This window comes from Lampetra planeri, unplaced genomic scaffold (assembly GCF_965212315.1).
Source record: "Lampetra planeri unplaced genomic scaffold, kcLamPlan1.2.h2 scaffold_1519, whole genome shotgun sequence".
In the NCBI taxonomy this organism is placed as follows: Eukaryota; Metazoa; Chordata; class Hyperoartia; order Petromyzontiformes; family Petromyzontidae; genus Lampetra; species Lampetra planeri.
Genome location: NW_027614242.1, coordinates 1 through 23,951, shown reverse-complemented (window position 1 = coordinate 23,951; position 23,951 = coordinate 1). Strand labels below are relative to the sequence as shown.

The following is a 23,951-nucleotide window of genomic DNA, read 5'->3' as shown; positions in this document are numbered from 1 at the left end:
ATCGGAGAAGGGTTTCTTACTCTATGGCTACTAGTACTGAGCCAAAGGTGTTACCCTGTAGAACCTGCATGGATGGGATGTTGAACTTGAATCCTCCAGTGCATATACACTCTGCTCTTTGCATACATGACCCTTAATGTTCTTTCATTATGCAGTTTTGCAGTTGAGTTGCTTTGGGGAAGACCCCCCCACCCCAAGTGAACACAATGGGGGATGACAGTGAGTGGATGAAACTTCCCATTGACCAGCGATGTGAACACAAGGTACAGTTTGTTTTTTACTATTTGTCTGAAATTAGAAATATTTTTTTGCAGTTAAAAAAATCACTCAAGGCTAAAGATTTGTGTATGTAGTTGAACACTCTACTACATTATAGTCAGCGGGCAAATAGAGGACATTATCACATGTAATGTATGAGCTGCCACTTTGAATGTAGGACACATTTATTCAGAACTGGAAAGTCTGATTTTGCACGACACGTTAGGAAAATCCCATTGTTTAACATGTGTGCTGTCCACTGTATTTACTATTCTGCAGGTATGGAAAGCCCGTCTAAATGGGTATGAAGAAGCTTTGAAGTTATTCCAAAGGATAGGGGATGAGAAAAGTCCCGAATGGGGGAAATACCTCGGACTAATAAAGAAGTTTGTGACAGATTCTAATGCTGTGGCCCAGCTGAAAGGCCTGGAGGCGGCCCTGGCCTTTATTGAGAACGCTCATGTTGCTGGGAAGTAAGTAATGAGGACATTTTATGTAATTTTTCATTTACATGATATATTGTTAAGCTGTGTGTTTTCATACAGGAAAGTCTTAGCATTCAGCCAATTTATCTTGAAAAAGTAGTGTGGTATGATTTTGGGCCATATTGCCCAGCTTTAGTATACAGTATCTAATGCTGTATCCAGCCCCAGCTGGAGTATGTTCTGCCAGCAAGACAAGCTTCAGAAACTTCACACAGCTTTTGGAGGCCTGCTGACTGAGCTCTGAGATGTTCTTTTCACGGAATAAATGATCATGTGACATAGCACAAACAAATTCCCTCAGTGACAGTGTCTAACAAATCATAGTCGAATAATGGGAGGCTGGGGAACTTTTTTTTCCCCCCACGCAGCCCATAGCACCAAGAATATGTTAGATGTGAGAAATTCTTCTCCACCTGCAAACTGAATTTAAAATCTTGGTTATCTTTACTGCTTCAGTCAGAGCCTCCCTCTCTGTGTTTATGCTTTCAGAAAATGTAGCTTAATGCTGCATGTACATTCATCTGTAGTAAAGTAAAAAAGAATAATAAAATCAGTCAATTACCCATAAATAGGGATTGTGTTTTCACACTCATCTATATATGTAACCTTATTTATGTTTTTTAACACATACTCTGAATGAATCGATTATTGGTATCTAGTGTTTTCAAACTCAAGTAAACTCTATGCTTGTCTGTCACAGGACAACCGGTGAGGTTGTATCTGGTGTGGTGACCAAAGTTTTTAACCAGCCGAAGGCCAGGGCTAAGGAGCTGGGCACAGACATCTGCTTGATGTATGTGGAGATGGAGAAGGCTGAGGTGGTTCAAGATGAGCTGCTCAAAGGTCTAGACAACAAGAACCCCAAGATAGTGGTGGCCTGTATCGAGACACTCAGGAAGGCTCTGAGGTAAGTACTACAAATTTGGATAAATTTTTTTTTTTTTTTAAGTCCACTATTGTGAGGTAGGGGTGGGGATATATCATTATTTTTAACATATTGATATGTTTTTAAATGAGATATGGAATTTGACTATATTGTATATGTCGGTATAGTTCATATTTGCGCTGTGTTCCGCACTCCACAGATTGGAACTCTGTGCTGCTTTCTGCCAATTTGTGATCAACGTACATAAACTTTGCGGATGACACCAGGGACACGTAACTTTGGGTTGCATCATACAAGAAGTCATCATTTGAACCGTAGTTTCCAACTATGAATTGTTTTCGATTTGTTGTTGTGTTCTGACAGCCCTTTGGTAGACGGTGATGCCGCTGAAATTTCTCAACTGTGTACCAAATCATGTCAATGTCCAAGGAGGATGTTGGAGACAAACTGTATCAGGATGCTTATTCTCCAAGCACACGAGGCACTGAAACAGCATAGACAACTGGAAATATGCAGAAGAAATTTTAATGCTTGACTCTGACATGTTCTCTTGTCTTTGATCAAAACAACCAAAAAATCTGTACATCTGTCTTCTTTATCTTCCATCAGCGAGTTTGGATCGAAGATTGTCACTTTAAAACCCGTCGTGAAGGTTCTGCCCAAACAGTTTGAGTCCAGAGAGAAGGCTGTGAGGGACGAGGCCAAGCAGCTCGCGGTGGAGATCTACAAGTGGATCCGAGATGCACTGAGACCTTCGCTGCAGAATATTAACTCTGTGCTGGTGGGACATGCTCATTTTTCAATCCAAGCATACACTTAACCTGAAGTTTAAGATTCACATTAAACAAACGCTTTCTGTCCTGCAGCTGAAGGAGCTGGAGGAGGAGTGGGTGAAGCTTCCTCCTTCTCCTCCCAAGCAGAGCAGGTTCCTGCGCTCACAGCAGGACCTGAAGGCAAAGTTTGAACAGCAGCAGGCACAAGGAGGAGAGCAGTCTGATGGTATGTTTACTGTACAACACACTACCTATTACTCTTACTCAGCTCAACACTTAATTTAATCACTAACACATCTTAGATACTTGTACAATCCAGGAAATACATGTCAACTATGCAGCAAAATATGTTTGATGGTGTGACATACCAAATGTGCAAACATTTATCTATTTACAGGTGAAAAAAATCCATATTTGACAATCACCTACTAATGAAATCTAGAAAGAATGTTGTCAGTCTTGCAGCTGACCCATGGCGCCACCTGCTGATGTGTTGTGTGAAATACACTTGAGGGAATATTTCCACAAGTAATGTGGAATGATTGGACCAAAACTAACATTTATTTGTTTTTTTTATATCATGTTTTTTTAATTGTAAGTCTTCATTTACAAAATGCATTGTTGGTGCTGAATTTGCAAAGAACATTGTGTTTATTAGTGCTAAAAAGGATGTTTATAAATGTATAATGCTTTTGTTTCTTGCAGCTCCATTGAAACACTATTTATACGAAGGCTGTATTGGCTCCTCATTTGTCTTGTCTTTCTCAGGAGAGGATGAAGAGGAAATGGTGGCAGCTGTTGACCCATATGAACTGTTGGAAGCTGTAGAGATTCTCTCCAAGATGCCCAAAGACTTCTATGACAAAATAGTATGTTTGTTAAACTGCCCAGTTTCATTTAAAAAGGAACTGCTTGCACTGTTGTTTTGATGCAACCAAACATGCTGAGGCACATGTGATTTTCTGTCTGTACAGGAAGCGAAAAAGTGGCAGGAAAGAAAAGAAGCTTTGGAAGCTATAGAAGCTTTAACCAAGAACCCTAAACTAGAGAATGGAGACTACGGAGACCTAGTCAGAGCACTGAAGAAGGTACTAAATTTACATACACACTCTTGTTTGCACTGATCTGAAAATTAGTTACTGCACTTACTGTTGATGTTCAGGACAAACGGGTATAATTGAGTGTGTGAAGATACGTTATTTACTGACTGGATGTTCTAGGTTTTGGGGAAAGATGCCAACGTCATGCTGGTGTCAATGGCTGCTAAATGTCTGGCTGGACTGGCCACTGGTCTCAGGAAGAAGTTCGGAACATATGCAGGACAAGTAAGTTTCCAGAATATTCTGAGTCCTGACTCAAAATTCATTCATTTTCTTGTGACAATCTTGTGCAAATGTAATGATATACTCTGTGGCGTTCAGTTCCGAGCATGCCACTGAAGCAGAGGGGTTAAGTTTGTTTCCAGAGTTAGAGGATGGCTCTGCAGCACCGTTTCAGTCTGCTGTGCTGATCATTATGGATTTAGAGTGACACATAATGACAGCAATGGAAAGTGGTGGATAAAACTGCTCTGTGTGCAAACACAATAACACTTGTTACTCATGCTAGCTGCAACATGGAGGCATCATCCTGGTGTCTCATTGACAGCATACGGTGGAGATAGTAGGTTAGGAGGAAACAGCTTCACTCCTGCAACCTCAACGAAAAACCAGACGAGAAGGCATTTGCAAACTTTGGAGGTTTCATAGTACAAGATCTGCAGTGTTATGCTGGGGGGGGAGCAAGCGGAGGTTGAGGTTGGTGTAACCCCCAACTGCCCTCAGGGTGGGGAGGGGGCTCTACCTAGGCTGTTGTCTGCCTCAGAATGCATGGTTAGACAGTAAGATTATTACAGTAAGAATGGTGATCTCCTCTCTGAAGTGCTGACAGAATGAAAACTGCAGTACAGTGGTACAGTACCTATTACTACATGCCTGTCTAGCTGACAAATCTCAAACCGCAAACTTATTAGAGCTGAACAAGTTCCACACTCATAACAAATGTTTCATGTCAGACATCTTTCCTTGTGTCCGCAGGTGGTACCAACCATTCTTGAGAAATTCAAAGAGAAGAAACCTCAGGTTGTCCAGGCGCTGCAAGAAGCAATTGACGCCATCTTTCTCACTGTAAGTATTCAGTCATCTTTACACCTCAGGTTACAACTTACAAATATGTGAATAATCCAGTTGTCTTTTGTGCTCGTCCAGTTGCTTGCGGTTGTATAAACAAGCTCAGCAACCTGCTGTGATACCATTGTTTGCTCAGTGCAAAACACACGACTGAATTCCTATTTGATTGATAAGAGATTATGTACTAATTAACGCTGCTGATGAGCCTCTGGCTGTTTTCACATTCCTTTTGTTTGTGCATCAGTCAAGGGTTGGTCTCACTTGCTTTCGTTTTTGCAAATGTGAAGGGCTTGTATGATTTTGGTTGGTACGTTTTTGTCTCTCTGCCGTGTTTTGAGAACTTGGCTCTGACCTGCAACACGGCAAATCAATCACTAATGGAAACAAACTCCATTATGGTTTGTTTTTGACGCTGCAATCATATTGTAGACTAGTACCTCAGAAACCCGCCTGTCATCCAGCTGCAGTAATGAACGTAGTATTATTTGACTCCAAAATGGCTTCTGGAGTCCACGTCATTATGTCAGTGGAGAGAATTCATGTCATCTGGAGTTTATAATCCCACATCAAAAGTTTTTGTTTCTTTTCTTTCTTTGTTTTTTTTCTTCTTCCTGTTGCTAAATTGACAATGATGTAATGTATTTTCTGTCTCTGAAACTGTAACTTTCCATAATGAAAACATTTTCTTTAGCTACTTGTACACAGCCCAGGTAAACTGGGCTAACAAGCAGCTGATTCTCTGTATGACTCAGCAGCAGTCATAGCTAATCTGCTGACATTTACTACGTGCAGTAGAGTTTTTTTGTATGGACTCTGCACTCTGCTACAATTCCTAATGTACCTGTGTAATGACGATGCTTCTAGAGCCTTCTATTGACTTGCCTCACTTCCTGCTCCATTTTAAAGACTGACAGTTATGTAATAACTTGTCATTCCAGACCACTCTTCAGAACCTATCAGAGGACATCCTGGCAGTGATGGACAATAAAAACCCATCCATTAAGCAGCAGGCATCTCTGTTTCTGGCACGCTCTTTCAAACACTGCACACAGGCGACGTTACCCAAGAGCGTTCTCAAACCCCTCTGTGCTGCCCTCATCAAGGTACGCAAGATGGATTTGTCTGTTAACTAAGGTTGATTGTCATTCTGGTCTGTCATTTTTCTTTAGCAGTAGGAGTAGTAAACTGCCAAATAATGATCAAAGATAATGATCAAAAAAATAATAATTTCAAGAATTTAACTTTACTGTGTCATCATCAAGAGAATTCTGGTGATGGTGCCCTCTCGCAAGTGAGAAACTCAATTATCAACAGAATTTCAGTCCTATTCTTTCTGTGACTCCATCAGCAAGTGAACGACTCTGCTCCAGAGGTGCGTGACGCCGCCTTTGAAGCTCTGGGGACGGCCATGAAAGTGGTGGGAGAAAAGGCTGTGAATCCTTTCCTGGCTGATTTGGATAAACTCAAACTGGACAAGGTAAGAGTCAATTGGACTGATGGTCGCAAGTTCTGTTTGTCACCTCCTGTGTTAAATTCCTGCTAACAGATAAAGGAGTGTGCTGACAGTGTAGAGGTCGCTGGAGGGAAGAAGGGTGCAGGAGGAAGTGCAGACAAGAAGCCAGCACGAACTACTCCACCTGCTGAAGCTGCACCCAAACCCTCTGCCCCATCTAAAAAAAACAGTGCAGCTCCCAGCAAGGTGATACACAATCAAACTCACTGACTAAAATCTCTTCAGTCCTGTGATTAGGAAGCAGAGATACGATACAACTGTTTACTGATCTTCACGTTGACTCGGCTGCCTTATCTCCTCAGCCATCAGCCGGGCCTGTTAAGAAATCCAAAGCTGCGCCTGCAGCTGGTGGAAAAGCCAAAAAGACCTCTGAAAATAAAGAGATAACAGAAACCGAACTCTCGGTAAGTGTAGCCTTATATTATCATTTTGTGTACAACTTAGACCAGCTGCAAAATCAGGCCAGACAGAATCAAACTAAGGGTCAGACGGGCATCTACAATAACCCGCAATGAAATAATCAAAATATAATTCATTAGTAATTCTAATTAGTAAGATTCTGCAAACTCATTTTAAGCAATTCATCTTTGAATTTTCTGTTGAATTTCCTGATTCTTTTAATGTTGCTTTTGTTTGGTTGTCAGACTGAGGTGTGTGAGGACCTGGCAGCAGGTGTTCTTCCTGCTTCCTGTCTGCAGCAGCTGGATTCAGCCAACTGGAAGGAGAGGCTGGCCAGTATGGAGGAGTTTCAGAGGGTAACACTTGTTATTCGTTATATCACCCAGGCTCTAGCTGTTTGTGCTATTACATTGAGTGTCAAATACTTAAAAGGCAATTCATGTTGTTGGGAACTTGAAAAATGACCTGTGTTCAGTCTACACATTAAAATACACAGGAATGTTAAATACATTCATGTTTGCTTGCAGGCTGTTGAGACAATGGATAAGTCAGTGATGCCCTGCCAGGCCTTAGTCAGAATGTTGGCCAGGAAACCAGGCTGGAAGGAGACCAACTTCCAGGTAACTTTGTGTTGGCCTCATCAGCTGCTGGACTTAACTTTGTACTTTAATACAAGTTGACATTGATGTAATGGTGGCTGTCTGTGTAGGTGATGCAGATAAAGCTCCACATTGTGGCTCTTGTAGCCCAGAGGGGTCAGTTCTCAAAGACATCAGCCTCTGTGGTTTTGGACGGCTTAGTGGATAAGGTTGGTGACATCAAATGTGGAGGAAACGCAAAGGAGGGACTGACTGCGATCGGAGAGGCCTGTTCACTGCCGTGGACTGCCGAACAGGTATTTGAACTCATGTTAGATGAAATCCCTTATGGTGAATATGAAACCTTGAAGACTGATCTTCAGGCTGATAGATGTTTTATAATGTCTGCGTTCTATTTCACCTCTCAGGTTGTTTCGTTGGCTTTTGCACAAAAGAACCCCAAGAACCAAGCAGAGACGCTCAACTGGTTGGCGAATGCCATGAGGGAGTTTGGCTTTGCTGGGTACATTATATGTCCTATTTGCAATTCAGAATTTTTGAAAGTATATAAGCACTGTGGCAGCATGTGTTGACTGTTACTCTCTCTTCTGTAGCATCAATGTAAAAGGTTTTATCAACAACGTAAAGACAGCTCTGGGAGCAACCAACCCCGCTGTTAGGACAGCGGCTATCGCACTGCTTGGCGTCATGTACCTCTACATGGGAGCTCCTCTTCGCATGTTTTTCGAGGATGAAAAACCTGCTCTTCTTGCTCAGATAGATGCCGAGTTTGAGAAGGTAGAGACTTCTGCGCTTTGGCCCTAATTCCATTTTGTGAATGGTCCTAGAGGACTCATGTCCTGGTTGACTGAGGACTGAGATCTCTGATAATAACAATATCACTGGCAACAGAAAGCTCAGTTGTCCCATCATTTATGCTGCTGCTATTTTACATTTACCAGTCATCTCCATTGTATTTGTATAATACCCATTACAATCATTGTGGCCCTTGTGTGTCAATTTTCCATGGAGATACAAAAATACCAGAACCATGTGTGCAAATGGAAAATGAGACGTTTGGTTTCTGCCTCACAGATGCAAGGTCAGTCTCCTCCAGCTCCATTCAGATGCGTCAAGAAGGCAGCGGCAGCTGAAGACGAGGGTGACAATGGAGAAGAGCAAGAAGACGACGGAGGAGCACAAGACATTATGGACTTACTGCCTAGAGCGGATATCAGTGACAAAATCACATCTACTCTGGTGTCTAAAATTGGGGATAAGAATTGGAAAATCCGGAAGGAAGGTCTCGATGAGACTGCAGCTATTATCTCAGAAGCAAAGTTCATCACCACCAACATCGGGGAGCTACCTTTGGCCTTAAAAGGAAGACTCAGTGATTCCAATAAGATCCTGGTGAGTAAGAAGGCAGCCATGGTGATTCTCGCCCAGGGCTAGGGAATTTCCCCAGATCAAGCCTCTCTATTTTTGCTTGTGCTCAGAAGCAAGTTTTACCCGCATGGATCATAAAAATAGTCCACACACACACACCAGATAATACTCCCTTTAATTTTCTCTCTCACCACAATGTTTCAGGCCTGTGACACATAGAATGTGTATGTCTGCATGCTTTTGTCAGCTCTTTTAAACATGCATGCATGCCATCAGTAGATCTTTGAAAGTTCCTTCAAGGAAGTCACGTTCCAGCAGCAGCATAGCACAGTACACAAGGGTCATGGTAAGGTCAGGGTGTATGAATATTTAAATTAGTGGAATATTGTACAGTAACATAAAATAAACAGGATAATTTACGTCTCTATATTTTACATAGTACAGGAGATTTTTTTTGTTTTTTATTTTTCTATGAACAACATTGTTGTGAAATCGTTTTGAAGTAACATCTGTCACCACAGGTCCAGCAGAGCCTGACAATTCTGCAGCAGCTGGCGACAGCCATGGGCCCTGGACTCAAGCAACATGTCAAAGCACTGGGATTCTCTGTGATCACTGTACTGGGAGACAGCAAGGTACAAAACTAGAGAAAACGAGGTGTGTGCGCCTCTACGGGTAAACTAACTCCACATGTATGTATAAACGGTTTACATACATTTTGATACCAGAAATGTGCACAAATTATAGTGCAAATAAAATACATGCTGAATAATGGAAAAAGTGAGTTTGTAAATATTGTGAACATGACTCCTGTTTCTCTGCAGGCAAACGTCAGGGCAGCTGCCATGACCACACTACAGGCCTGGGTCGAGCAAACTGGTATGAAGGACTGGCTGGAGGGAGAAGAACTGTCAGACGAGCTGAAGAGAGAAAATCCCTTTTTGCGGCAGGAGGTACACACACACACACACACACACACACACAATGCAAAGAAACACTGATCTAAAATGGAGCTCTTTGTCTTGCAGGTCTTGGGTTGGCTGGCTGAGAAGCTGCCCAACCTGAGGACTGTTCCTGGGGATCTGATGCTGTGTGTCCCACAACTCTATGCCTGCCTGGAGGACAGAAATGGAGATGTAAGAAAAAAAGCACAGGATGCTCTGCCCATGTTTATGATGCATCTGGGCTATGACAAAATGAACAAGGCCACTGGCAAACTCAAGGTAATTCAAAGATCTTTGGAATTCAACTTGATAGCGCGAGTGTGAGCCTTTGACTTTGAATGTAACTTTCCATGTCTCCCTCTCTCCAGCCTGCCTCTAAGGACCAAGTGATCGCCATGTTAGAAAAGGCCAGAGCAGTGATGCCAGCTAAACCTGCTGCTCCAGCCAAAGCAGGAGGAGCTAAAGGTTCTGCAGAGAGATCCACATCAGGTTTGTATGATGGCACTATGAGTGACCTTCAGACTGATTTCAACTAAACCCATTTTACTGCGTTATGGTGTTGCACTGACATGAGACATTTGTAAATATCCTCACAAATCTATTTGGGATAACTCAAGACTTTACTCCTGTCATGGGTCCAAGTAATTGCTGACCACATTAAACTCTGTGCCAACAGTACACACAAGGCATTTGTATCAGTAAACCTGCGTTTTCTTCCAGTGTTATGCTTTGAGAATCGTTTTAAGTGTTGTGACAGTGACTAAGCGCTCAGCTAAAAGGTACTGTATATTCACCTTCCCTGCAGCTTCCAGGGCTCAGGCAGCCAGCGAGGACTGTGTCGACAGTAAACCTGAAGCAAAGAAGGTCCGAGGCGGAGTGGCTACTAAGAAGGTATGTGATGGAGTCCCCACCAATCGTTTTCTGTTAGCGACAGAACTTATCTGACTTGGCTAAAAGAATACCAATTTGTAGCTAAATGAATGAATCTTCATGAATCTTTAAAATGGTCACGTAGATGAGAAGATAGATCAGGAAGAATGTGGCAAAAATGTCCATTTCAGCAACCAGATCAAATGATGACAAATACATGTAGGCTAATTTAATAAATACAACTTTCAAATGTTGAGGAAATACTCATTTTAATCAATGACTAACAATATAATTCTGGATTTGGCATTCATACTCAATTAAGCCAGTTCATGGCTTCTTACACTCATTCATTGTTACTGAACCAGAATATCTGTGTGGCCCTGGCAGCACACAGTGAACAAGGCCAAAAATTATGGTTTTATGTAGTATTACTAGAGATGTATGTAACTGTTTATTTTTTCCCACAATACCGATAACCAATAAATACTGCTTCTCATTACCGATAACCAGTAACTTTTTAGAACTGTGAGGGGAAGAAAAATGAAAGAAGTCATGGGCAAAGATGAATTTAACAGAATCCTTCAGTGTAGCATTTGCCAGTGCTCAACAGAAACATTAACCGTGTCAGCCATATAGACATTGTACTGTCTGTGTTGGGGAACGTGGTTCATTAAGTTAAGGTCAGTACCTCTGCATGTATCCATACATCCACTTTGTGTATATGTGTTCTGTTGTCTTTGAGCATCATTAGGTTTTCATCAGTCATTTTTCGATATGGTTTTTCCTATTCGCTCAGCTCCCCTCCCCTCCTGAAGAACCTGACCCCACCTCTCCCTGCAAGGACAAGGACATTAATAATAGTAAAAATCCCCCTGCCAAAGTGAAGGCTGCTGCTGCTGGAGGTCAACAGGTAGAAACCGCTAAAACACAGCTGTGAGCTAAGTCCCTGGACAGCTGTTCTTTGCTCTAACTGAGTGAACTCTTCACTGGGTGTTTTTTTTAACCCCTGCCCAGCCTTGACCCCGCCTGGTCAGGGCTCAGCAGAATTCTGTCCCTTTCTAATCACTAATACTGCGATAATAATCAATACCACATGGACTTTTTGATTTAGATGAAGTCTAATTAACTTGCCATTCTTCTGACATACTGTAAGATACAGTATATGCATGCCTGAAGAAATGAGATATTTTCACTCCACTGCATACATGTGTTTCTTGTGTGTATGTGTTGAATGTTTTGGACAATCTCATCAGTGTCTGTCTTAACGTCCACCGAGATCCATCCAGCATCACCATATGTTTACCTTCATGTTTCTACTCTTACATCAGTATAACAGTCTTCAAAAAAATACAATGTCCACACATTTATTACTTTGTGTGCTGTTGTGGATGTTCCAAACTGTTTAATGTATAAAATAGTCAGCCTCATTATGTGTTATTTCTCAGGGTGCAGCTAGTAAGAAGACTGCATCAAAAGGCTTGAAGGATGAGGAAGACCGGGCTGGGCCAATTTTCATTCTGATACCCAATGCTAAAGAGCAACGGATTAAAGAAGAGAAACAACTGAAGGTAAGAGGAACATGGTCCTACTGCAGAAGTACTTATTCAGTCTGATTTGTTCATCAATAATAATTTAGTGCCTTTTGAGGCATGGTTGTAGGAAATGAACTATTTCATCTGACACACAAAACTAATCAGGAATGTTTTAATGTGTGTGTTTGATCGTGTCTGTGAAATGTGTCTTATAGATCTTGAAGTGGAACTTCATAACTCCTCGAGATGAATATGTGGAACAGCTCAAAACTCAGATGTCCACCTGCTTTGCTAAGTGGCTCCAGGATGAGCTGTTTCACTCTGATTTCCAGAGACATGTCAAGGCTATCGGAGTTATGATTGAGGTCAGGACTGCTGTGTTCTTATCCTTCCCTTTCCTCTAAACCTAAATGGCTGGTTTAAAAACATAATGGGAAATGTGCCCTTATGTCTGTGTGTTTGACAGAGGTTGGAGAGTGAGAGTGAAGCCACCATCAGCTGTCTGGACTTGATTCTGAAGTGGTTCACTCTGCGCTTTTTCGACACCAACACCACCGTCCTGATGAAAGTGCTAGAGTATTTGAAGCTGTTGTTTGCCATGCTCAACAGGGAGAACTATCACCTCACTGAGTATGAGGCCAGCTCTTTTGTCCCCTACCTCATACTCAAGGTAGGCACAGATCACATTCAAACACTCAACGTCCACAAAGCATTTTGCACATGCGTTTCCTTCTTTTCAAGGTCGGGGAGTCGAAGGATGTGGTTCGCAAAGATGTTCGGGCCATACTGGCCATGCTGTGTAAAGTCTACCCAGCGTCCAAGATATTTCCTTTCTTAATGGATGGAACCAAGTCCAAGAATTCCAAACAAAGAGCTGGTAGGCTGCTTCAGGCTAACTGGATTTTCTCTGTTTGACTCCTTGATAAAACTGACTTGACAATATTGTGTATTGCTCCTCAGAATGTCTGGAGGAGTTGGGTTGTTTGATTGAGGGATTTGGGATGAGCGTCTGCCAGCCGACCGCAGCCAAGTCCCTGAAAGAGATCGCTGTCCACATTGGGGACAGAGACACTTCTGTTAGAAATGCTGCCTTGAATACAGTGGTGGCTGTCTACAACGTCTGTGGCGAGCAAGTCTACAAGCTCATCGGAAATGTAAGACATTGTTTTTCTGCTGGCAAGACACATCACTGTATTTTACACACCGTAGTAAACATTGTGTACATTCCCATGCCCTTTCCAGTTGTCACAGAAAGACATGAGCATGCTGGAGGAGAGAATTAAACGTTCTGCAAAGAAGCCAACTGCACCGCCACCCAGGCAGAGTGCAACAGAGCGGTCTCAGAGGGAGCCCCCAATGAACCCCAATGGCACCTTCCTCCGCAAGCCTGCACAGGAAGACCCCAACAAACTCAAGTAGGTCATCTCTGATTGTGCAAGGTAAAGTTAACGTCAGCTGAATGAAACCTTGTGAGGATGCATTTAAAAAGGATGCAGCTTTCGAATAGAATTTACTCATTATCTAAATTATTTTTGTGTCAACCACATTGGTACACAATAGTTATACATAAGAGCAAAGGTGGTCACAGACAGTACTGTGAGCGGAGGATGTCTGCAGTCATCAGCTTCCATAGTCGAGTGTACTGCCACATAATAGTTTCCTGTGAAATTTCCGTGAACCTTGCATTTCCTGCAATCCTTACATTTAACTGTCACACGTCCTAAGGAACAGCTCTGCTCTGCTGACACCGGTGCGCAGTTCAAAGTCTAAAATAAAATGTTAAGGTTTGCGCCTAAAGCCTAAAACCAGTCCCACTTCCCACATGTCACGTAAGCCGAGGGAGCATTTTGTATTTATTGTGACATATGATGACGAAAGTAAGAAAGTGGTGGATAAAACCATGACCATGTTTCATAGCAAATGATCTGCAGCGTTATGCTACTGTGGAAGATGCAGGATTTCAGTTAGAGAACGTTACATTTGTTTGGAGCTGCAGATAAAAAGCGTTGTTTTGCAGATGCCACACCCCTAATAGATAAAAGTGATTACATCTCTGACGGAATGAAAATTGGAGGCGATAATGTAAGCCGACTCCAACTGTTCTCCCAAAACTATGACCGTGGAACAATTCTACCCCTAGTATCTGTTGCAGCGTGCTCATGTTAATGAGCAGTCAGTAGTACTCCAACACTGCCCAGTTCTTTCAAAACACACAGAGCACACCTGTCTGCAGTATCCTGCCCTCAGGTGATACAGTGAATTTAAATGAATGCAACTTACAAGACGGCAATACTGATTAAAGCCAGGTATTCAACTCATGTTGCCCTGAGCAGACCGAAGGATCCAGTTCACAAACGCTCATAACTGTGTGCAGCTCTACTCTGTATGGAGTCTGCTTGTTTAGTTTCCTGAAAACCCTGAGACCTAATTTTATATTGGGAAGGCAGGTGTATATTTTTTTAAATTAAACTCCTGTTTTGATCGTCTGTTCTGTTTTACCTAACTTGATTCGATCTTCACACCTGTTAAACTGTTGTAGTGTTCTGTAACAACCCACTCCATTGTTGTTGTGATTGTTTATTTTTGAGAGTTGCACGGACACGCGTCTGAAGAAAGTGTGACGTCACACGCTCATGAACTAGCCTACCTGTGGGAGCATAAGCCAGTTCAGAGCTCACCTAGTCGTCAGGAGAGACGCAAGAAGAGTCCGGTGTCTGCTATAGCTCCACATGCCGCGGATCAGATCTGATTCGATTTGGGGTCTTTTACACCCTCACTGGACCCAGTCTTTAAACCATCAGTCAGTCACTCTGTGGAGTTTGACAGCTGATCTGACTGTTAGTAGCTATAATGATAGATACTTTTATTTTTATCCCCTGAGAGAAATTCACACTGGACATTGATTGGAAATTCATAATGGACAATCAAAACAAGAACAGAGTGAATTGTTGCAGCTTGTGTCATATGTCTATCAGTCAGAAAATCATGGAAACTTTCTTAGCAAACGTATTATGTCCATGCATCATTGGCTGGTGGTTAATTAATGAATTACCACTGTAATAATATCTACAAGATATCAACATTATATGTCCCTGTCTCTGTGGTATGTGATGATCCAGGGGCTCCGGCGTGTCGGTGTTTAAGATGTTTGTGAAGCTCATCTGTCATTCCATTGAAGGACTACAGCTATGAACAGAGTTAGCATTTGACGTGATTCGCTGTTTTATTTTCAGTGAAAGGTTCCGAAACTTTTGATCGCAGTTCAAGCTTATCTGTCCGTTAGTTCCGCCACAATTTGTGCGTTCTTCTGTTACCTTGCCGGACGTAAACAGCCAGGGATACTGTAATTGATTACATTGACTTATCGTTGCAGCGCTAATCATAAATTGAGCATAGGTTAAGTTTCCAAGATCTTTAAGTACTGTAGTTTAAATTTGTTTACCACATATAAAGATAGAGCAGCATCCTTTGGTGAGAACATTGCCTGGTGGCACAATTCTGTCCCACATGCACATCCTACAAACAGTTTGGTATTCCAAAAAAACAGACAAAAAATTGGCCTAATTACTGCTATTCATGTGATTGAAGGATGTGTATAACCAGAAGTGCTTTGGAATTTAAAAATATTTTCCTTTTTCTGTCAGTACAAACTGAATCTGTATTCTACTTCGTTTTGGTCCCTGGTCGTCCACTCAACTTGAGCTTATGTCTGAGAAACACTACACATGAAATCCTAACATTTCCGGTAATTCACATCATTCCATCGATTACACCAGTCAAACCCAACTGTTAATCCATGACGATCTGTATGCTGTGGATTAACTGTGGTATTTCACTCTTTAACTCTACGTTCTCCTTCGTAACTAATCTGTCCTCGTTTTCTTCTGACTCATTGCATGTTGTCCCCTAGATGTATTTTGAAAAGAAAACACATAGAAAACCCTGTGGTCTATTAGTGACATCTACCTGTGCGTGCGTGTGCGTGCACACTCCTGTTGTGCCTGTGTCTCTCCTTGGCTGGTTGATCGTCAGGTACTTGCATGTTTCTTAACCCTTCATCTCTCTTCCTGTGATTTTCCCGCCTCTGTTCTGCCTGCCTTCCTTTCCGGAGCAGAATAATGTATCGCACGTATAGGATGTGAGTACCTCTTCCTCCTCCTTCCATCTTTTCTGTTCCCTTCGGCGAACCTTTTCTCCAGATGCAGTTTGATGCTCATATTCCGCATGTCGACGGATTATTCTCAAGTGTCACCTGGTGGACAGCGGTTTTGAAAGGTTCATTGTATCCTGTGTGTGTGTGTATATCGGACTGAATATAGACATGTGGTGGACTGTGCTGGTCAATTCAGTGTTTCGCTTGCCTTAGTGTTGCTTATTTAGTTCTTGTTGGTGTGCGTGTGGGGGTGTGCGCTTGTAAGGACATTGTTAATCCTGTTGGACATTGTTAATCTGGTTGGTTTACTGAATTATTATATAAATCAACTCACTCTTTATTTTTATGTGGAAGGTTTATTCAGTGCATAGTTGCTGTAGAAGAACGTCTTGGGCGATACAGAAATATGAGGAACTCTATTAGTGTCAGTTTCTGTACTAGGAGTACATTCCTTCAGTCCTTGATTGGTCCAACATGAATAACTGACTGCAGAAACACACATTGCTCTATTGCCAACTTTGTTGCTATATTTAACGAGTATTCAGACCCCAAGTAACTAGTTTTTCTGGTGTTTTGGAGACAGAGGTGAAAGCACTTATTATTATTATTATTCTGCAGTTACTGCCCTCTACGAGCAGTGGGTGCTACCATAAGCTCCTCCCCCCTCCCCGAAGCTCTCACACAAAGTATCGTATACAAAGTGTTGGTTTGTGTGGATGAGATAAAACCCTCAGCAAGTGAGATGGAATAGTCTACCGCTCAATGACAGGAGAGGAATCAGCCATCTGGAGTGTTTGCAGTAGTTTATTCACCATTTTGAAAAGACATTCGTCATTGGTTGAAATATTCCCATGTAAGGGTTTGTTTTGTCACTATCATCACTTTTCCACTGTTTGTTCTTTATGATAGACACAACCAATGTTTGTTCTCGATCAGTGCGGATTCGCTCCAGTCCTGACAGATGGCGAGGATGAGGTTGGACACACATATTTATCGGCTTCTTTCTCTCAATCTTCTCACTAACCTTCTTGGGTTAATGAGTACGCCTTAGACCAACGGACATCTGATACATCACGTGTCCCAGTCCCTCAAGAAGATGTATAAAAGTTAGTGTCAGTTAGAACTGGAGCTCGAAGGCACTGATCAGTAACACATTATACTAAATATACTGTCCTGTCCACTCTTCCCCATGTCCACCCCCAGCCAAGCCCGGCAGAACGCCCTGCACAGTGAGTCCTCTCCATCCATCCCCAAGGAGTTCCAGTTAGACCTTGACATGATCGAGATGGACCAAAGCAGAGTGTGTGAGCTGCCGGACCTTGTCCAGCACAAGCTAGATGAGCTGCTTGAACCCATCATGATCCCTGAACCCAGGTTAGTCTAACCGACATACTAGAGCACTTGAGCCGTCCTGAAAAGGAAACCTAGCTCAGTGTTTGAATGTTTGCTGGTGATTAATGCTGCTGTTTTGTTCTGTCTTGTCAGAATGCGCGCTGTCTCGCCACACTTTGATGACCTCCACAACAGCACGGCCTCCACTATAAACTTTGTCATCTCTCAAGTGGCCAGCGGTGACATAAACACCAGCATACAGGCACTGGCACAGGTACGACCCCTCAGTCTTCACAACACGACTAAGGTCCGAGTCCCAATTCACCCTACTCTCTACCCCTTGTACCCCTGTGGTAAGAAGATCAGTTGTCTGACAAAAATATGAAGGTGTGATTGCATTAGGCATGGCACACATTATCCTTGATGAGAAATCTGACCCCCTGCTCACAGGGGGCAAAACAAGAGGCACTTCTGATGTGCTGACTGTACTTTGAGACAATTTATGTGACGTTCTGTCTTCACAGATCGATGAAGTTCTACGTCAGGACGACAAAGCAGACGTCATGTCAGGACACATCGACCAATTCCTCATTGCCACCTTCATGCAGTTGAGGCTTATTTACCACACACACATGGCTGATGACCGACTGGACAAGAAAGAAATTCTTAAACTGTTCAGCTGCATCATCGGAAGCATTTTGTCTGTAAGTGAGAGGCTGTATCTGAGGAGGAACCGGAGGTGGGCACAGAACAAAGGTCACACTCAGTCACTTGCATGTGTTCTGTTCACCAGTTATTCTCCATGGAGTCCCTGGCCAGAGAGGCATCTATAGGTGTGTTGAAGGACCTGATGCATGGTCTGATAACGCTGATGCTGGACACCAGAGTGGAGGACATCGAAGACGGACAGCAGCTCATTAGATCAGTCAACCTGCTTGTGATCCGGGTCATAGAGAAGTCTGACCAGACCAACATACTCAGGTCAGCTCCATGAAAACATGTCCACACATTCCAAACATGAACCAGTCATTTGTCAGATTCACTCAGTTGAAGATCGTTTGTCATTTCATTATCTTCTGTAATAGAAGATGATTAAATAGAAACACTAGCTTAAACTCCGGCAATGCAACATTTAGCCAAGATCCTTTAAAGGCCACAACAAGTCTGAAACAAGTTTTTGATCATTCCAGTAAAGGCTCAAGTCATTGGAAGGTCTCAATGAGAGTTTTAGCTCTTGTTGATAGTTTAGTTGACTCCTTGTCTTCCTGCCTCTGCAGTGCTCTGCTGGTGCTGCTTCAGGAAACACTGGTCACCACAGCTCTGTCTCCGACGTTCTCTGAGCTGGTCATGAAGGTGTGTGTCATTGTTCTAGAGAGAATTGATTTGGGAGTGAAGGGTTTGAACTGAAGGTAAATTGTGTGTGTTCAGTGTCTGTGGAGGGTGACCCGCTACCTCCCAGAGAACATCAACAACATCAACCTGGATCGGATCCTACTGGATGTCCACAACTTCATGAAGGTGTTCCCCAAAGAGAAGCTCAAGCAGCTCAAGAGCGACGTGCCCCTTAGAACCCTGAAGACTCTGTTACACACACTCTGCAAACTCACCGGGGCCAAAGTAACCAACACACACATACTATTCTTCTGTTGAACATGTGTAGATCTGATTGTTTTATTATGCCAATTTATAGATCTTGGACCACTTGTCAATGATAGAGAATCGTAATGAGTCTGAACTAGAGGCTCATTTGAGGCGGGTTGTCAAACACTCTGGCAACCTGTCAGGACTGAAGAGCGATCGTGGCAACGAGAAGTCTGGTCTCCGCACGGTAAGTTAAAAAACACACAGAAACAAAGACTTTGTTTCAGCCCAGTTTTAAGTATTGTTTCTTACTAATGATTATTTTCAGGAGGATCGAATGTCAAAGGCAAAGGTCAGTGACATTCTGTCTGAGATCTTCAAGAAGATTGGCTCCAAGGAGAACACTAAAGAGGTGAGCTCCCTGTACGGTTTTCCTGAGACGGGTTGGAGGGTGCAAAGAACCCATTTTTAGGAGGTTTTAAACAACAATTGCACTTGAATAGTTTTCTCAATCTGTTGGCAGGGTTTGACAGAGCTGTATGAGTACAAGCAGAAATACTCTGATGCAGACCTGGAGCCTTTCCTGAAGAACACATCCCAGTTCTTCCAGAGCTACGTCGAACGAGGGCTTCGCATCATTGAGTCAGAGAGGGAGGGCAAGGGTCGCATCCAGACCTCAGCAGGTAGGAGCTGCTGGTGACCTGCTCTCACGGAGTTTTGAAGAATAAAGCTGGATTTATGGTCTGCGTCTACCCGTTTCCTTGACGTGCACCTCTCTAGAAGTGTAGATACACAATGCAGCTGTGACTGAACTGTTTGCTCCTACTGGCCTTCCCAGCTCTTGGAGCAACACCTCTGTGTTGAGCAAATACAACCGTCCAAAAGGCGCTTTTATACTTTAAAAGTGACAGTTATGCTGATCTGGTAGTGAGCAAAGATAAATTTCTCATTCTAGTTCTGACATCTGACATCACTACTGTTAGATTTGTCCTATCGACGACAATCTCACCTCAATGGAGCGTTTTTTTGGGGGGTTTTTTGTCGGACCAATAATTTTAAGTCATCGGCTTTGTCTGTATGATGTCATAATTCCTCATGTCGGACCTATGATTACCGGTCAGATATTTAGTGTGCACCCGCAAAAAAAAGAAACATTGGAGAGATTCAACGCAGACCTACGCAGATGCAAAAGAATAAACTCTCACAACAGTGTAGGGTCCACATCAGTTCAACACAGAAACATAAATCAAGCTTAACGTGTGTCTGTGTGCGCGCAGTGATCCCTCAGCCGAGTATGGAATCCTCTCTGAGTAGTAACAACGAAGAGCTGAAACCAGCAGTTTACTACGAGAGACTCAAGATCCTCCGACAGAGACAAGGCCTGGAAAACACCCGGGTGAGTTTCCTCTGAGACGCCATCTTGGTTCCACTCACAGACATTAATGACCAGAAGTAGAACTAATGTGGTCAAAGCGGATGTTTCTCTGGCTGGTTTTATTACAGAATGATGTGATATTATTACTTCTCACACAAAGAAGTTAATACTTTAAATCACTTTTTTAAAAATGTTAAAAAGTTGCTGTGACCTTATTGTAATGGTTGATCTTTCTCCACCTGCTGCAGGGCGGTGGCAGCAGCGGAGAGGATGAGACCCAGCAGCGACCTCCCGTCACCTCCTTGCTGTCATCCAAGCCGTCAGTGGCCTCCTCCACCGACATGCTCCACAGCAAGCTGTCGCAGCTCAAAGAGTCCAGAGAGCTCTACCAGCAAGAACACAACGCACACTCCCGCTCGCCCACACACACCCGCTCGGCCGCGCCAGCAGCCAACCTGGACGACCTGAAGAAACGTCTGGAGCGGATAAAGAGCAACCGGCAGTAGGAGCAGCACCTCCTCGTGTTCACCCTGAAGCGTTCAGCTGGTTTGAAAACCACCTCCTCCCTTCTTCTACTCATTCTCTGTGTAGTCATCCTCCGGTAGACGAAACGCCGCCCCATCCTTCTCTACCAACATCTGAAATGAACCCGCAAGTTCAAGCGTGACTCCACCCACTGTGCCTGTACGATAGTTGAAAACTTACTGTAGTTCACTTCATTCAAAGTAAACAATGGCCATCGGGGGGTGTATAGTCTGGAAAGACACACCGTCCAGGGTTTTTTCGTGTCCAACTGAAAAAAGGCGTTATACTAAGACAGGAACTCATGGTCTGGATTTAGTTTGTCCTGGTGACACATAAAAACAGAGTAAAGGAACAAGTTTTAATGTTTGTGCTGTTTTTTATCAGTTTGTACAGTTTCATCTAACAACTTCAGTCAAACTGCTGCAGCCCCACACACACACACACACACTGGCACAATGCCTCCTCTCACTGTATTCTAACAGATTAGTGTACTTCTCTGTGTACCATTACAGCACAATATGTTTGTACATATTTTGAGGTTGTAACCGTAAACTTTAAAGCAAAGAAAAAAGGAAGGAAAACTGCTGGATGGAGCCGAAACCAGATGTGCGGCTGCATTCATGCAGCCTGTGACTGCCCCCTTGTGGCAGAATACCTGCTGCTGTCAACATGTAACTCAGTGAACACTCAGGCTTGTTGGATTTTTCACTGTTTGACTAAAGAAGAGGTTCCAACTTCTTGACTGGAATGTAGACCACTATTTCTCCATGAGTGTGTGATTTCTATCAATCGCCAGACTGCTGAGACCCAACAAGCCACAGCTGTGAACTGATGTTGTCATGTTGACGATGATGTCGTTGGTTGGTGTTTCTTCAGAGTTAGCCTGACGTTGTCCTCTCAGCCTAACTGGACAGAAAGTGAGTTCAGATGAAATCTGCAGACTGTTGGAATGATGCTGCTTTTGTTCTGTAAGAAAAGTGGCAGCGCAGCTCGTTGCCTCTTTCCAGCCCGTTAGAGCGGAGGATCTGTCCTTGAAATCCAGACCCTGCAGATCCACATACATGTAAATGGAGGTACGATGCAAGGTGCCAACTGGTTCAGGGCTTCAGTATCAGGTCTCACGTTCACATAACTTGACGAGCCACGGGTCAGAACCAGTGATCCTCCGGTTACTAGAAGGCTACTCTGCCTCCCGAGCCCAGCTGCCCGGGTTGTAAAGTTGTGTTTCGGACCGTGTTGTCACCTTGCTGTAAATACTGTATCTACTAACGCTCTCCATTAACAACCCTGTCTGTTCTTTACCAGCGGCCAGGACTGACGCTGTGTACCGACCCAACCCTCCCTATTTATGTTCGGCTCTTCACTCTACAACACACTGTGATGTTCACTCTGCTGTTTGTAGAGTTGAAGTGATGGCATGAAGTCAGTGATTGTTTTTAATTCTGTCATGTAAATAAAGTTAGCTTTACTTACTTACGTCATGTTTTTTGTTTGTTTTATTTTTTTTGTTGTTGATGGCCTTGTTAGTCATCTGTTCTGTAGCCGAATGTTGAATAATAAAAGAATGAATAACATTGTAAATGTCTCACATTGTTAACCCCAGTCCTCCTTGTACAATCCATAGTGAGAAATGTTAGATATTTTTAAAGACAAACATCAGGTCGTCTTATTTTTATTCGTACAGTTTCCTTGAATCTGATAAAAGTAAAAGGTTTGGTAAAAGCGTTCACTTAGCCTTGATGTGGCACACGTTTTTGTGTGTGTGTGTGAGGGAGATCAGCTGCTCTAATATGCTTAGGTGTTGCGTGTCTCATTTGTGCACAAAACCTCCAAGGAAATAAGTGCACAGGCAAGAAGAGAAGTTGGTGTATTAGGAACTGCCCAAAGAACATTAACTATCCCAACATTATTGTTACTGTTGGGTTTTCAACTTCTTTTAAATATTGATTTTGGGGTAAAAATGAGGTTGTTTATTAGTTATTAAACTATTCTGACCCTTTCCAGGAGTGGTGATTGTCTACTGGTTCTGAAGCATTCATCTGGAGCGCAACCAGACTTTGAATGATTCAAAGTCCTAATTCATACTACAGGTTTGTGATGGGGCATATATCGGTGCAGCATCCTCCTGCGTCTTCCTGTGGGCCACACTTATACAATTCAAAACATGTTTTGAAAGTTAAAAAGACTAAGTATACATAAAATACACAAATCATATACTCGATACACGATATGATTTTGTAAGGATGTGCATTAGTGTCCGTTTTACATACTACACTGCCGGTCTAGTGGCATATTTGTACTACTAGATGACTGTTTAAAATGTATTTAACCAAATTAATTAATTCATCTAGCGACTTCAGCATCTGGAAACTGACTGAGACCAGTTTGTATGCAAGGATTAATTTACACCCAGAGTCCCGTTCGATTCTGTGCACATCAGTATATGTTTTGTTCGACTTGAATTAAAATAGTTTGTTATTAGTGAGACGTCCACACTGCACAATACATTTTCAGGATTTATTTGAGAAAATAAAGAATACAAATATGTATTTAGAAAGAGCAATTATATATTTAAGTGATTTAAACATTTCAGTCTACAGATGATAAATCTACAAGAGTTCAGTTTCACACTGCACACGCTCAGTACACCGAACTACATATAAAAGTAATATACAAAACACTGTACAGAGTAAATTCAAATATCACACCTCTTATGACACTGTGATCTCTTCGTCGTCTGACTCTGAAACCTCCGACTGCTTGCTGGACCCTGACGGGGAGGACGGGTGGTGATGGTGGTGATGGTGAAGATGGCACTCCCGGGCGTCCAGCTGTCCTTGGCTGGTGGGTGCTGTCCTGTCCAGTTGGTGGCAGTAGGTGCTGCCTACATCAGTGAGGTCTGGATGGGGGTTGGTCTTGGTGGGGAGGGTCTGCTGGCGGCAGCCCCCAGTGGACAGCAGCTCCCTCTCTTTGGAGTTCCTCCATTTCATCCTCCGGTTCTGAAACCAAATCTTCACCTTCACATGACACAAAGAAATGAGGGACGATGAGGGACGTCCTTCTGACGTTGGGGTCCACACTGATGGACGATATGAAAGCAGAGCAGTCACTGCTGTGTACCTGTGAGTCTTTGAGTCCCAGTTTACCAGCCAGCTTCTTCCTGTCTGGCTTACTGATGTACTTCTGCTTC

General features: G+C 43.0%; 1 protein-coding gene across 1 annotated transcript; it reads left to right on the top strand.

The window, feature by feature from the left end:
- Window positions 1–206: 206 nt before the first annotated feature.
- Window positions 207–20,742, top strand: CKAP5 (cytoskeleton associated protein 5). Its single transcript, XM_078622424.1, has 41 exons — window positions 207–263; window positions 538–731; window positions 1,444–1,650; window positions 2,239–2,410; window positions 2,496–2,628; window positions 3,171–3,271; window positions 3,377–3,490; window positions 3,623–3,727; window positions 4,478–4,567; window positions 5,509–5,673; window positions 5,919–6,047; window positions 6,117–6,269; window positions 6,386–6,487; window positions 6,728–6,838; window positions 7,010–7,102; window positions 7,192–7,377; window positions 7,489–7,583; window positions 7,675–7,858; window positions 8,156–8,473; window positions 8,971–9,084; window positions 9,274–9,402; window positions 9,478–9,672; window positions 9,762–9,882; window positions 10,199–10,284; window positions 11,709–11,831; window positions 12,011–12,160; window positions 12,262–12,465; window positions 12,537–12,672; window positions 12,756–12,949; window positions 13,038–13,210; window positions 17,152–17,322; window positions 17,434–17,554; window positions 17,805–17,984; window positions 18,074–18,261; window positions 18,558–18,633; window positions 18,709–18,897; window positions 18,971–19,108; window positions 19,190–19,273; window positions 19,385–19,544; window positions 20,139–20,261; window positions 20,504–20,742. The coding sequence occupies exons 1-41, from the start codon at window positions 207–209 to the stop codon at window positions 20,740–20,742; spliced, it is 6,003 nt and encodes a 2,000-aa protein (XP_078478550.1).
- Window positions 20,743–23,951: the final 3,209 nt, after the last annotated feature.

What these genes read in the sequence shown, in the direction of transcription:
- CKAP5 (XM_078622424.1), top strand. Translation starts at nt 207, where the DNA reads ATGGGGGATGACAGTGAGTGGATGAAACTTCCCATTGACCAGCGATGT. An exon ending in ACAGTGCAGCTCCCAGCAAG is followed by an intron (nt 6,270 to 6,385) that starts GTGATACACAAT and finishes TTATCTCCTCAG; the next exon opens with CCATCAGCCGGGCCTGTTAA. An exon ending in CTGTACTGGGAGACAGCAAG is followed by an intron (nt 9,085 to 9,273) that starts GTACAAAACTAG and finishes GTTTCTCTGCAG; the next exon opens with GCAAACGTCAGGGCAGCTGC.